Source organism: Xiphophorus hellerii, chromosome 18 (genome assembly GCF_003331165.1).
Source record: "Xiphophorus hellerii strain 12219 chromosome 18, Xiphophorus_hellerii-4.1, whole genome shotgun sequence".
NCBI lineage: Eukaryota > Metazoa > Chordata > Actinopteri > Cyprinodontiformes > Poeciliidae > Xiphophorus > Xiphophorus hellerii.
The window spans coordinates 2,978,910-2,993,681 of record NC_045689.1 but is presented as its reverse complement, the minus strand read 5'-3'; the positions used below and the strand labels follow the sequence as shown (position 1 = coordinate 2,993,681).

General features: G+C 40.5%; 1 protein-coding gene across 6 annotated transcripts; it reads left to right on the top strand.

Moving 5' to 3' along the window:
• Positions 1-6,739: 6,739 nt before the first annotated feature.
• LOC116707539 (scavenger receptor cysteine-rich type 1 protein M130-like) lies at positions 6,740-14,072 on the top strand. Of its 6 annotated transcripts, none has more exons than XM_032544923.1 (4): positions 6,740-7,017; positions 8,909-9,112; positions 10,395-10,703; positions 13,543-14,049. In XM_032544923.1, the coding sequence occupies exons 1-4, from the start codon at positions 6,972-6,974 to the stop codon at positions 13,929-13,931; spliced, it is 948 nt and encodes a 315-aa protein (XP_032400814.1). In that variant the 5' UTR covers positions 6,740-6,971; the 3' UTR covers positions 13,932-14,049. The 6 variants fall into 6 exon arrangements, 5 of the variants coding, with proteins under 5 accessions (XP_032400814.1, XP_032400815.1, XP_032400813.1 ...); XM_032544924.1 differs by lacking the exon at positions 13,543-14,049 and adding an exon at positions 12,168-12,606; XM_032544922.1 differs by lacking the exon at positions 13,543-14,049 and adding an exon at positions 12,162-12,600.
• Positions 14,073-14,772: the final 700 nt, after the last annotated feature.

Here is a 14,772-nt window from a genome sequence, read left to right as displayed (position 1 = left end):
TGCATATTCCATTAGCTCCTGAACGGTGGAGGTATTAAAGGCCACTAGATGTTTTCTGATCCATTTAGTAATAGATGGGTGGAAACCTGACATTAGCATATTTTTAAGTTTTTGCTGGTAAGGGGAGTTATTTCGGTCATCATATGGGATGTCGCTGTGGAATCAATATTTCTTTTTCAAAGCGGAGTTTGAAATCATCTACATCCTCCCCGGACTTTTGTTTTACTGATCTAAGGTGGGAATAATCCGTGTGTCTAGCATAGACTTCCTTAACCCTTTGTTGTAATCCATCCCACTGATTTTGTTGTTCACTACAACTGGGACCCTGGTGTGGGAGTACATTCGTTGGGTCAGGGGAGGAGTGTCCAGTATAATTGCCCCGGACTTTTGCCCAGTCTTTCCCTAAGGAAAATTGCAAGGCTTGGCCAAATTCATGAGACGGGCCTTGTGTTGCTTGTTTTTTTTTCTTTTTTGGCAGGCCGGCCTGTTGGCACACCCCCTGATGCTTCGGGAGCGTCCTCGCTTGGGTCTAAGTCAGAGGTTGGGGGTGGGGGTCGTTGCACACGCGCTCGAGTTCGGGGTTGAGTTTCGTTATCTTCCGATCTGACAAACATAGCTTCTGTTTTTTGATCTGATGTATTTTTAGCGCTCGCAGTTTGTTTATTTTGTGCTTGTGTTAGCCAGCTACGTGCAACCTCAAGCACTTTTAATTTTTTCTGTTGTCTGGTACCAGTCTTTGAACTAGCGCTTGTTTTCAACCTACACACCACGTTTTTCCATTGTCCTATTTTCAACACGCCAGTTACACCATACTCCTTAAGACCTCCCTACTTGCCTTGTGAAGAACCCATTTTTCAGTGTTTTAGCCCCGTTCCTTACACACCTCGGGTGGTCTATACGGAACGGGAATATGGAGAGCAGGGTGACGGTCAAGTTCTTATTGTGGCAATTCTCACTTCGACTCAACGGTTAATTGAGTGGAGCATTGACGACAACAAGCCATCACCCACTCTCCCACTGCTTTTAGGCTTCACCCTTTTAAATATTTCCCTTCATAGCTTTCAATTCTTTCCCTTCGTGGTTCCAATACTTAACCAGTTGCTTTCTTTACTTAAAGGTTGTGGACAAAAATCTTGTGTAATAACAGATCAGGCTGAGACTTTGGCAAATGGCAAAGAGCAAAGCTTTATTTCGTCTGCAGACGGAGAACAAACACAGCAGCAAGCTGCTCTGAGTTCTGATTTGGAGCTGCAAGCTCTCACAATAGCTTGCTGCATTGTGTAACTCATGTTACACAACATAAGTTACACAATGTAGTCATTCCAGTTTCAGTTGAACAATATACAAGCCACTTAATCACACTGGAGGGTCAGTTAACTCCTTGGATGATAAACATCTTCTTGTTCAAATATGTGAGTTTCCAAAAAAATCAGGTTTGATAATGGAACAATTTTGCATAACAACAACATTGTCAAACCGGAATATCCAGCAGGTGCATCAAACTCTTGAAACTCTGAGCTGGTGATTTTCCATAGAGAAACTACTTAAGCCTCAGAACTTCTATCTAAACTGTCTGTTCTTTTCTGTTAACAAATTCTGGTGCCTTGCTGTCACTAGCAGCCTGCTGCAATTGCTGCAGGGAGAGGTCAACAAGAAACCTATCTAACTGGTTCCGGAGAGATTCTCTAGTCTTCATACAGGTTGAACAAAACTAATGTGGTTAAATGAGTAAAAGAATTAAATAAAATTGTTAAAGGAAATAATAAAACAATTTTTACTTCACAAGGTGAAAAAAGAGTAAAAATACCCACTATCTACCTTTTAGATAATTGCTGTCTTTTCTTAAAGGTGAAAAGAGAGTAAAAATACCCACTATCTACCTTTTTAGATAGTTGCTTTTTTTACTTGAAGGTGAAGAAAGAGTAAAAATACCCACTATCTACTTTTCAGATAGTTGCTTTCTTTACTTGAAGGTGAAGAAAGAGTAAAAATACCCACTATCTACCTTTTAGATAGTTGCTGTCTTTTCTTAAAGGTGAAAAGAGAGTAAAAATACCCACTATCTAGCTTTTAGATAGTTGCTGTCTTTTCCTAAAGGTGAAAAGAGAGTAAAAATACCCACTATCTAGCTTTTAGATAGTTGCTGTCTTTTCCTAAAGGTGAAAAGAGAGTAAAAATACCCACTATCTACTGTTTAGATAGTTGCTTTCTTTACTTAAAGGTGAAAAAGGAGTAAAAATACCCACTATCTACCTTTTAGATAGTTGCTTTCTTTACTTAAAGGTGAAAAAAGAGTAAAAATACCCACTATCTACCTTTTTAGATAGTTGCTTTCTTTTCTTAAAGGTGAAAGAGAGTAAAAATACCCACTATCTACCTTTTTAGATAGTTGCTTTCTTTACTTAAAGGTGAAAAAAGAGTAAAAATACCCACTATCTACCTTTTTAGATAGTTGCTTTCTTTTCTTAAAGGTGAAAGAGAGTAAAAATACCCACTATCTACCTTTTTAGATAATTGCTTTCCCTTGATGTTTAAACGGTGGACTCAAACCTCCCGTACCATTCACTTACTTGGTTGATCCCTGCTCTGTCCCGGTTTGGATCCCGTCAATCTGCCGTTGCCGGAAGGAGGTGACCTAAGATGCTGGCCCAGCGAGGAAGTTACCCCCTGGGACTTTCAGATGGCAGATTTCAGCGCGTCCTACTCCCTCCGTCAGCGAGCAGGTATGTTGGGATCCTGGACGAGCCCCCAAGATGTTGGCTCTATTTTGGTTCCCAATCTGCAAGGAATCAACCAGAGACACAAGTTACTCTTCTGCAGAAGAGGGGAGAGGAGCCAGACACGGAGAACCGCAGTCAAACAACTGTCTGGGATCAACTCCACCGGTTCTCACCTCTCAGCTGCTTTTTATTGTCATGTCAAGGAAAAGAGGGTTGGGTTGCTTTACATAGTCACCCAGATAGTTTCTTCAGAGAACTCTGCCACAGGATGTTCTAGGATGCTCTTACAAGGCACAAAGCTGACTCGTCTATGACAGATAGTTTGATAACACCAGAAGAGTAAGTGAGCATTTCTAATCTCCAAACAAACATTGATAAAACAAGAAGAGTGTGTAGCGTTTCTAATCTTCAAGCAAACATCCGAAGAACAGTTAATAATGTGTCATAAAAGAAAAGGGTCCAAAGAAGAAACATAAAAGAATAATAATATGAAAACATATAAACTCATAATTTAAATAACCTTAGATAATGACTTTTTCCAACATGCAGGAACATGTTTTAAATAACATGTGCACATTTAAAAAGAGATATCTCAAACTTATATTAGGATCTAGCAACAACCAATAATTTCTTGTTGTCTGGTACCAGTTTTTAACCTAGCGCTTGTTTCCAACCCAAACACCATGTTTTTCCATTGTTCTACTTACAACACACCATCTATAATGTACTTCGTTTCCATTTAGTCAGGTACATTACGTTTCCTGGCTCTATTTGACACATTTTCTAATTTTATTTTTTATTATTATTCCTTTATTTAACCAGGTAAACCCCGTTGAGATCCAAATCTCATTTTCAAGAGGGACCAGGGCAAAAAATTTGCAATACATAGCAACCTGGTTACAAGATAAAAACAATTAATACATATGCACAAGTATAAAACAATAAAAACAATTTAAAACAATGACACTGTTTCATAGAATCTTGTTGCCTATCTTTAAACTGATCGAAATAAGTCCAGTGAATAATTTCCGACATCTTAAGTTCAGACTGCAACTGATTCCACGCTGTGGGGCAAAACACTGAATGCCTGCTTCCCTTTTTCAGTTCGAAAGCGTGGGACATGCAGAAGAATAATGTTATTGGAGCGTAGAGAATGAGAACTGATAGTTCTATGTAGGAGAGTGGATAAATATGCTGGGGTTAGACCGAGTAGAGATTTATATATCAGGATCATTAAATGATTGTTTCTCCGTTGACTTAAAGGAGCCAATCAGCTTTTGCGTACAAATCACGATGATGTGTCAAACGTCGACTACCGGTTATAAATCTTAAAGCGCAATGATACACAGTATTTAATGATTAAAGACATTTGGTCAAAGCATTCATATATAAAACATCTCCATAATCCAAAAGTGGCAGGAATGTATCTGCTACCAATTTTCTTCTAGCTTTGAGTGTAAAACAAGATCCATTTCGATAATAAAACCCAATTTTCATTTTCAATGTCCGTAGTAGATTTGCTATGTGATTTTTAAAAGAGAGTTCATTATCTAGAATAAAACCAAGATATTTATAATTACTGACAAACTCGATTTGTGCTCCTACAGCAGTGGGACATAAAATTTTCATCCCCTTTAACACTTTTCTCCTTCCTTTGTGAAGAACCCATTTTTTATAACAGTGTTTTCATCCCGTTCCTTATGCCTAGAGTGGGCTCTACAGAACGGGGATAGGAAGAGTGGGGTGGTGGCAAGTTCTTGTTGCTGCAATTCTCGCTTCGACTCAACGGGTGATTGAGTGGAGAATTATCCACAACAAGCCCACCACTTACTTTTCCCACTGTTTTTAGGTGTCACACTTATTACCTTTCCCTTCGTGTGTGTGTTTTTTTATAATTCCCTTTTTTACTTTACTTGACATCAAACGGGGGACTTAAAACCGCACGTACCTTTCACTTACTTGGTTGATTGCTGCTCTGTCTTGGTTCGAATCCCGTCAATCTGCCGATGGCAGAAGGAGGTGTCCTAAGACGCTGGCCCAGCGAGGAAGTTACCCCCCGGGACTTTTCAGGACAGGTCCGAAGAACCTGACTGCCAGCAGACTCTAGCGCGTCGTACTCCTTCCGTCAGCGGCGGGTATGTTGGGAATCCGAACGAGCCTCCGAAATGTTGGGTCTATTTTAGTTCCTAACCTGCAAGGAATCAACCAAAAACACAAATAACTTTTCTGCAGAAGAGGGAAGCTGTGCCAGACGCGGAGAACCTGCCATCAAACACTGTCTGTGATCAACTCTGCCGGCTCTCATTCCCCTACTGCCTTTTATTATGATTACAAGGAATGAGGTTGGGCTTTTTCACACAGTCCTTTACCATAACCTTTACCACAAGCTGTTCTGGAACCTTCTGTGGACATGCCCTTACAAGAACCACAAGATGTTCTGGGACCTTCTGTGGACATGCCCTTACAAGAACCACAAGATGTTCTGGGACCTTCTGTGGACATGCCCTTACAAGAACCACAAGATGTTCTGGGACCTGCTGTGGACATGCCCTACAAGAACCACAAGATGTTCTGGGACCTTCTGTGGACATGCCCTTACAAGAACCACAAGATGTTCTGGGACCTTCTGTGGACATGCCCTTACAAGGGCATGAGGCTGACCATTACCAATCAGTTTCATCAGGAAGCTGTTAACACAATAATGTGTAAATGTTTCTAGCCTCCAGGCAAACACCCAAGAAACAGTTAATAATGTACCACAAGAGAAAGGAGTCAAGTATACAACACACAGAATAATAATATGAAAACATAGCCTTTCAAATAAACTCATAAGTAAATGAACTTAGATAATAATTTTCCCAACACAAAGGTTTCTCTTTTGCACTCACCTTTATACGGTTTATCCACCCTTTTGGTGCGTTTGTATTGGTCAGCACTGATGCTGTGCTTGTTTCATTGGCTGTCTGCTTGGACAGATGATCTCATATCCATCACTGTCTTAGAAACATTATGTCCTGATGTCTGTGCTAATGTCTCAGGGTTGCTCAACCTCCTATGTCCCTTGCCTGCACAAGCTTTTCTCTGAAACGTTTACATTGTTCAACACCCTGCTTCCATATAAGGCGTTGATCATCTCTGCTCTCCAGTTAGTTCCCCTTTTCCCCCTAACCTTTCGCCTACCATCTACCTCCAACACAACATCAGTGACCTTTAATCGCAGTTACATGTTTTACACCATCTCAAGTTCAATGTCAAAATCACATCCATACTTTTCAGTTTCTTTGATTTAGCATTCATTTATAATATTATAACCATAACTTATTAGTTACTCTTATTATGATCTTAACGTGAGTTATTAGAGTTTTTTTCTGAAAAGAAACCAAGAATAATCCACGATTCTAGTTATTTGATACCAAAGTTACAGTTACTTGTTTTACTTGTAAGTATTTCCACAAGTGTATGTCTAAATATTATTATAAGTAAACCAGTAATATAATGTAAGCTGCTACCCCCCCCCCCCGTGACCTGACCCCGGATAAGCGGAAGAAGATGGACGGATCATAGATGGATGAAATATAAGTATTTTATTTTGAATCTTATCCAATTACTCAAAATGTTTACACTTTATTCTTTAAAACTTTCATGCTTTGAAATAAGGAATAGTCTCTCAACTATTTTGATGAATCTGCAAGCTGGGAACTTACTTCCTCTTTTTTCAGGAAACCTGCTCTTCCTGTCTCATGACTTTCTCTGTCTGACTATGATTTCTTATGATTAGATAGAAAAAAATAAATAGAATTAAAGCAAAGTTTGCAGGAGACAAAAACAACACACACACAACCAGATTGATTTTATTCAAGTTTAATTCTAATGTTGGGCCTAGATGTCACTTGTGTGATTAATTTTAAAGGCAACTTTATTTATTATTACTGTTAAACTAAAATCTCCAGCATGGGGAACTGGGATGAGCTCGGGTTTTCTTGACGCCGGCCACATGCAGAACAAAGCCTGATTTAAACACAGGAACAACAGAGACTGGTGAAACCCCTGAATCCCAGTAGGCCCAGTATGAACCCATCTTCATGATCAGCTCCTAGGAAGGAGGCGTTGTCTCTGAAAGCAGCCAAAGACCTGAACTGTGACGTTCAGGAAGTAGCAGATAAAAAAGCTTAAAGTAGGAAGTGTTCAGAGTTTGGAGCCACATCCTGATCACATCAAGAGACGAAGCTTCACTCCACATCCAGAGGAAACATGGACCAAACAGCTCTGATGCTGCTTCTGTGTCTCTGCAGCTCAGGTAGGACTCCACTTTCAAACAAAAACACTAATATTCACTAGAGTTCAAATTAAAAATGATCGACTGATAAACATGTTAAATTTTACAAACAAAAAACTGGAAACTGTTTCTAGTCTCAGATCATAGAGCTGCTGCTACACAGTTAGTGATGTTTATATTGTCTACTTGCTGCTAAGGAGCCAATAAAATCAAGAATTGTTGGTTTTTGTGTTTTTATGATGTAAAGCACTTTGAACTGCCTTGTTGCTGAAATGTGCTATAAAATAAATCTGATTGATTGATTGATAAGGAGAAGCTGCAGAAACTCTGCACCAGCGCTGAATCTGCGCAGTAAACAGGTGGAGCCACATAAAATGGCTCCTTCTGCATGAATTCTCTCATCTTCCTCTTGGCTCCACAGGTTCTCTATGAGGTTCTGGTCAGGCCCGTTTGCTGGCCAACCGAGCCCAGTAGCACCACGGTCATTGGACCGGCTTCTGGTACCGCTGGTTGTGTTGGTGAAAACGTTTGAGCTCCGTCTGACGTGGGAGTGTCTCAGGCAGGATGTGGAACTCGCCTGCTGTAGATTAGAATCAATCAACCAATCGATCAGTTTATTTGTAAAGCACATTTCAGCACCAAGGCGGTTCAAAGTGCTTTACGACATAAAAACACAAAAAGTCCTAAAGACACCACACAGTAAACCAGTAAACAGTACATTTTGTCAAAGTGTCGTCGTTACACATCAAAATGTTGTTCAGTGTTTCATTTATTATGTTTCTAAAGCAAATCTGACCAGCTGGGTTTTTAGTCCAGATTTAAAGGAACTCAGAGTTTCGGTTGTTTTGCAGAGTTAATTGTTGAAACAGCTTTTCAATAATTTAGCTGATGGATGAAAGGTTGGAGATCGGCCTGTAATTCTGCAGTAATGATTTGTCCAGATCGTTTTATTTTTTATATCAGTGGTTTGAAAACTGCTGGGGGAAAAAACCTGATGAGAGCAAAGAGTTTAATATTTGAATCAGATCAGATGAAATGACAGGCAGGACTTTCTGTAGAAAAGTTGTGGGTGTTATTATCTTTGGGCATAGCATCCATATTAGATTTTGTGTGGCAGTGAATGTTGACCCTCTCATATTTTTAATTTTCTCTGCAGCGTATTTGGCAAATTCATTGCAGGCCGAGTTTGATTGCAGGTCAGGTGGTTTGTCAGCCTGTCAACTGTGGCAAATAAAGCTCAATCATTGTTCATGTTTTTGTTTCTCATTTCTGCAAAGAATGTTTCCTTTGCATGTTTTAGTGTGGAGTGATAGCTTCACAGTCTTTCTTAATAGATTTCATAATAAACAAAGTTGAGTTTTACTCCATTTACGTTCGGCCCTACGGCTAAATTGTCTTGCAGATCTAAATGTTTGCACATTTTTCCATGGAGGTTTGTTCCTACCAGACACGACCTTCACTTTAATTTAGGCAAAGAAATCAATGACATCTGAAATTTTACGATGGAAGTTATCTACCAGCTCATCTACAAGGTTAGATGAGCTGCTCTGATTCTGATTGCTCTGCATTCAGAATCAGAATCTGTTGGATTTGACAACTTTTTACACAAAAACAATGAATTTAACTTTGGTTGGTTTCAGTAAAGACATAAAATATAAATGAGTAGAAAAGGTGAATAATAAGAAACATTTCAGGTCTTACTACATAGTGTAAATAACATTTAGGTCTGGGCTTTAACTAGGCCATTCCAACATAAAGATGCTTTGATCAGAACCATCCATGATAGCTCTGCCTCTAACAGGAGGAAGAAACAAGAGAAGATCAAATAAACACGATCAACAGGATCCTGTCAACACATCCTAAATCTGTCTTTGCTTTTTGTAACCCAACATGTAAATGTTGTTTCTTCCAGCGCTGTCTGATGAACTCAGACTGGTAGCAGGAAGGAGGCGCTGTGTTGGCAGACTGGAGAAGAAGAATCGGGGAGACTGGGAACCAGTGACTGATTGGAACTGGAACTTTACATCAGCAGCTGGAACTTGCAGACAGCTCCACTGTGGATCTGTGGTGTCGTTACAAAAAGATGAGGACGACAATGTAGAGATCGTCTGTTCAGGTGATTTCATATCCTGGCCATTGCCTTCCTGTTCTGCTTCCAACTCCACTGTAAAAAAATTCTCACTTCCAGCTCAGTCTGGGCTTCTTCCACTTCACCTGGATTCACTCTGGTAGATTTTCTACCGGACCAATCAGCGAACAGAAGGAGAAGTTTGAACGATGATTTATTTTCTGTTATTTTAGAAACATAGTCTCTGTAGTTTTAGCAATGCAGTGGAGGAAGTTCAGTCCATGGTGGCCACACTTCCAAATATTGAATTAACTTTAACGGCTCTTCTCTGTTTTGTGGTGGACAAATTATTGTAAGGTAATATCTGCTGGTTGTATTGTCTTCATTCTAAATGCTAGTGATTCTCACCAAATGAAGCTGTTTGGGTTGCAAGCACAAGGTTGGGAGATGTTTTCCTGCAGCTGCATGAGAACCAGAGCGTCTCTCCCTCAGCCTTGGTATAAAACTCCTGCTGTCTCTGCCTGAAAGAGTTTTCAATCGGAAATGTTTCACTATTGATCCTCTTATATGTTCTCTGTATTGTGCACAATATGCTAGTAAACCTGATTGAGTGATTCCATCTAACAGTGCTTGGTAATTGATTTTTTCTACATGTTTACGGCCCAGGAAACTTCCAGTAAACTTCTTAGTGTGGATCTGGTGCATTGCATGTCATGGACAAACGTTAGCAACTGGGTGAAATTTAAAAGCTCAACACAGTCCAGACTCTCTGGATGAATCAAAGTGTAGTTACAGAGTGGCTGGTTTTTACCAGGTTAGTGATTTAATGAAGTTTGATTAGATTAAAGGGGAACCAGTGGAGCAGATTCAGGGTTATAAAAACCTCAATGTCATTGAGAAGAAGCTGATCAAATATTGAACTTCCTCCACAAATTAAGTTTAAAGTGTAAAAAGATTATAGTTTTCTATTATTCTGTGATTAAATCTGTTCTCACATTTGCTTTGTAGAAGACAAGGATGAAATATTAATAATTGATAATTCATAGGTTCTTTGTGATGTTGTAGTGTAATTTTCTCTGTTTGTCTTAAGTTTTTTTCCCACCCATCTCCAGGGCCGGCCTGCAGTATAAGCAGATGCTAAAAGTGTAAAGAATATTAAACAGTAGATTTAAAAAAAACAAAACTCTGCCCAGCTCCCCTCTCCACCCGTTCTCCACCAGTTGGTTCGTTCCTCCACACAGAGTCTGCTCTGTATTGGAGCTTTGCTGAACAAACTGGAACCAAATTCAGTGAAAATGTTGAAGAAACTTTTTTCTTTCTGCATCCACAGACTCAGTCAGGCTGGTTCAAGGGACCAACCGGTGCTCAGGCAGACTGGAGGTGAAGACCAACCAGTCGTGGTCCTCCGTGTGTGAAAAAGACTTTGACCTGCAGGATGCAGAGGTGGTCTGCAGGGAGATTGGCTGTGGGCCTCCTTCAGTCCACCAGGGGGCGCTCTATGGAGAAGCAGAGGCTCCAGTGGGGAGCAGAGAGTTCCTGTGTGAAGGCAGTGAGTCTGCTCTGCTGAACTGCAGCAGCAGGAAGAGTTCAGGTAGAAACAGCTGCTCACCTGGTCAAGCTGTTGGACTCACCTGTTCAGGTAGAGGAGGATCTGCAGACCTGCTGCTGTTCACTGCTTCACTTCCTTCATTAATGAACTCTCTGTCTCTGCTCACATCAAGACAACATCAGGTTGGTGGGAGAGGCCAGCCGATGTGCTGGGAGACTGGAGATGATACATCATGAAGAGTGGAGACCAGTGACTGTTTGGTCTCATTACTGGGACATGAACTCAGTTGCTGCAGTTTGTGCTAAACTGGACTGTGGTTCTGCTGTTTCAGCAAGAAATTCAAAGGAAGCTTCAGAGAGACCAGTTTGGAGGATCTGGTCTGACTGTTTCCAATCAGGATCTGCATTAAAGAACTGTTTACCTGAGGATGAAAACAATGATCAGAGCCATGAGTTCATCTGCTCAGGTAACTCTGAACTCTCATATTTATTACTTTTAAAATGTTTCTTCCATCAGGTTCCAGATGTCTGCAGAGAAACCGTCACCTTTAACTAAGAACCTGAAACCTTGAGGAGAGAGAAACTAAAATAATTTAAATATCCAGATAAAGTTTTCAGTTTAGCCACATAGATGAACAAAAACTCATCATTTTAATAAATTTTAATCTCTGCTGCTTTGAAGTCGATGCATCAAAATCCCAGGAGGAGTTCAAGGAAATCAGACATTTTCAAAACCTGGAAATTAACAGAAAATGACTTTTGATCCAAAATGGTGGACTTCCTGTTGTTAGTGAAAATAGCAGGAAAACTTTTTGTTTGTTATGGTTGTTGGCCTGGCTGATCTAGGGGGCGCTGTTCAGCCATTTTGCCAAATTAATTTTTAAATCAACTGAAATACAAACAATACCAGATTGTAAAGTTTGCTTTACATTTATTGAGTTTATTAACATGTTTATGTCCCAAAAATATGATAAATTCAGCAGAAATAAAAATGAATGATAAAATTCCAGGTACAGTCGGTTTCACTTCACCTTTGATGCTCTGAGTTTTTCTAGTTTGGTTTTCTTGGCCTTTAATTTAATCAAACTCAGAGATGTTTCCATGTGGATCTATAAAAGTAAAGTTCTGAAATATTTTAAACCTTTTTTCTTTCTGCATCCACAGACTCAGTCAGGCTGGTTCAAGGGACCAACCGGTGCTCAGGCAGACTGGAGGTGAAGACCGACCAGTCGTGGTCCTCAGTGTGTGAAAAAGACTTTGACCTGCAGGATGCAGAGGTGGTCTGCAGGGAGATTGGCTGTGGGCCTCCTTCAGTCCACCAGGGGGCGCTCTATGGAGAAGCAGAGGCTCCAGTGGGGAGCAGAGAGTTCCTGTGTGAAGGCAGTGAGTCTGCTCTGCTGAACTGCAGCAGCAGGAAGAGTTCAGGTAGAAACAGCTGCTCACCTGGTCAAGCTGTTGGACTCACCTGTTCAGGTAGAGGAGGATCTGCAGACCTGCTGCTGTTCACTGCTTCACTTCCTTCATTAATGAACTCTCTGTCTCTGCTCAGATCAAGACAACTTCAGGTTGGTGGGAGAGGCCAGCCGATGTGCCGGGAGACTGGAGATGTTACAACAAAAAGAGTGGAGACCAGTGGATGTTTGGTATAGTTACTGGAACATGAACTCAGTTGCTGCAGTTTGTGCTGAACTGGACTGTGGTTCTGCTGTTTCAGCAAGAAATTCAAAGGAAGCTTCAGAGAGACCAGTTTGGAGGATCAGTTCTGACTGTTGGAAGTCAGGATCTACATTAAAGAACTGTTTACCTTATGATGAAAACAGTGATCAGAGCCTTGAGTTCATTTGCTCAGGTAACTCTGAACTCTCATATTTATTTCTTTTAAAATGTTTCTTCCATCAGGTTCCAGATGTCTGCAGAGAAACCGTCACCTTTAACTAAGAACCTGAAACCTTGAGGAGAAAGAAACTAAAATAATTTAAATATCCAGATAAAGTTTTCAGTTTAGCCACATAGATGAACAAAAACTCATCATTTTAATAAATTTTAATCTCTGCTGCTTTGAAGTCGATGCATCAAAATCCCAGGAGGAGTTCAAGGAAATCAGACATTTTCAAAACATGAAAATCTACAGAAAATTAACTTTGATACAAAATGGTGGACTTCCTGTTTTTAGAGAAAATGCCAGGAAAACCTTTTGTTTGTTATGGTTGTTGGCCTGGCTGATCTAGGGGGCGCTGTCCAGCCAATTTGCCAAATTTATTTTTAAATCAACTGAAAAACAAACACTTCCAGATTGTGAAGTTTGATTTACATTTATTGTATTTATTAACATGTTTATGTCCCAAAAATATGATAAATTAAGCAGAAATAAAAATGAATGATAAAATTCCAGGTACAGTCGGTTTCACTTCACCTTTGATGCTCTGAGTTTTTCTAGTTTGGTTTTCTTGGCCTTTATTTTTATCAAACTCAGAGATGTTTCCATGTGTATCTATAAAATAAAGTTCTGAAATATTTTAAACCTTTTTTCTTTCTGCATCCACAGACTCAGTCAGGCTGGTTCAAGGGACCAACCGGTGCTCAGGCAGACTGGAGGTGAAGACCGACCAGTCGTGGTCCTCAGTGTGTGAAAAAGACTTTGACCTGCAGGATGCAGAGGTGGTCTGCAGGGAGATTGGCTGTGGGCCTCCTTCAGTCCACCAGGGGGCGCTCTATGGAGAAGCAGAGGCTCCAGTGGGGAGCAGAGAGTTCCTGTGTGAAGGCAGTGAGTCTGCTCTGCTGGACTGCAGCAGCAGGAAGAGTTCAGGTAGAAACAGCTGCTCACCTGGTCAAGCTGTTGGACTCACCTGTTCAGGTAGAGGAGGATCTGCAGACCTGCTGCTGTTCACTGCTTCACTTCCTTCATTAATGAACTCTCTGTCTCTGCTCAGATCAAGACAACTTCAGGTTGGTGGGAGAGGCCAGCCGATGTGCCGGGAGACTGGAGATGTTACATCATGAAGAGTGGAGACCAGTGGCTGTTTGGTATAGTTACTGGGACATGAACTCAGTTGCTGCAGTTTGTGCTGGACTGGACTGTGGTTCTGCTGTTTCAGCAAGAAATTCAAAGGAAGCTTCAGAGAGACCAGTTTGGAGGATCAGTTCTGACTGTTGGAAGTCAGGATCTACATTAAAGAACTGTTTACCTTATGATGAAAACAGTGATCAGAGCCTTGAGTTCATTTGCTCAGGTAACTCTGAACTCTCATATTTATTTCTTTTAAAATGTTTCTTCCATCAGGTTCCAGATGTCTGCAGAGAAACCGTCACCTTTAACTAAGAACCTGAAACCTTGAGGAGAGAGAAACTAAAATAATTTAAATATCCAGATAAAGTTTTCAGTTTAGCCACATAGATGAACAAAAACTCATCATTTTAATAACTTTTAATCTCTGCTGCTTTGAAGTTGATGCATCAAAATCCCAGGAGGAGTTCAAGGAAATCAGACATTTTCAAAACCTGGAAATTAACAGAAAATGACTTTTGATCCAAAATGGTGGACTTCCTGTTGTTAGTGAAAATAGCAGGAAAACTTTTTGTTTGTTATGGTTGTTGGCCTGGCTGATCTAGGGGGCGCTGTTCAGCCATTTTGCCAAATTAATTTTTAAATCAACTGAAATACAAACAATACCAGATTGTAAAGTTTGCTTTACATTTATTGAGTTTATTAACATGTTTATGTCCCAAAAATATGATAAATTCAGCAGAAATAAAAATGAATGATAAAATTCCAGGTACAGTCGGTTTCACTTCACCTTTGATGCTCTGAGTTTTTCTAGTTTGGTTTTCTTGGCCTTTAATTTAATCAAACTCAGAGATGTTTCCATGTGGATCTATAAAAGTAAAGTTCTGAAATATTTTAAACCTTTTTTCTTTCTGCATCCACAGACTCAGTCAGGCTGGTTCAAGGGACCAACCGGTGCTCAGGCAGACTGGAGGTGAAGACCAACCAGTCGTGGTCCTCAGTGTGTGAAAAAGACTTTGACCTGCATTATGCAGAGGTGGTCTGCAGGGAGATTGGCTGTGGGCCTCCTTCAGTCCACCAGGGGGCGCTTTATGGAGAAGCAGAGGCTCCAGTGGGGAGCAGAGAGTTCCTGTGTGAAGGCAGTGAGTCTGCTCTG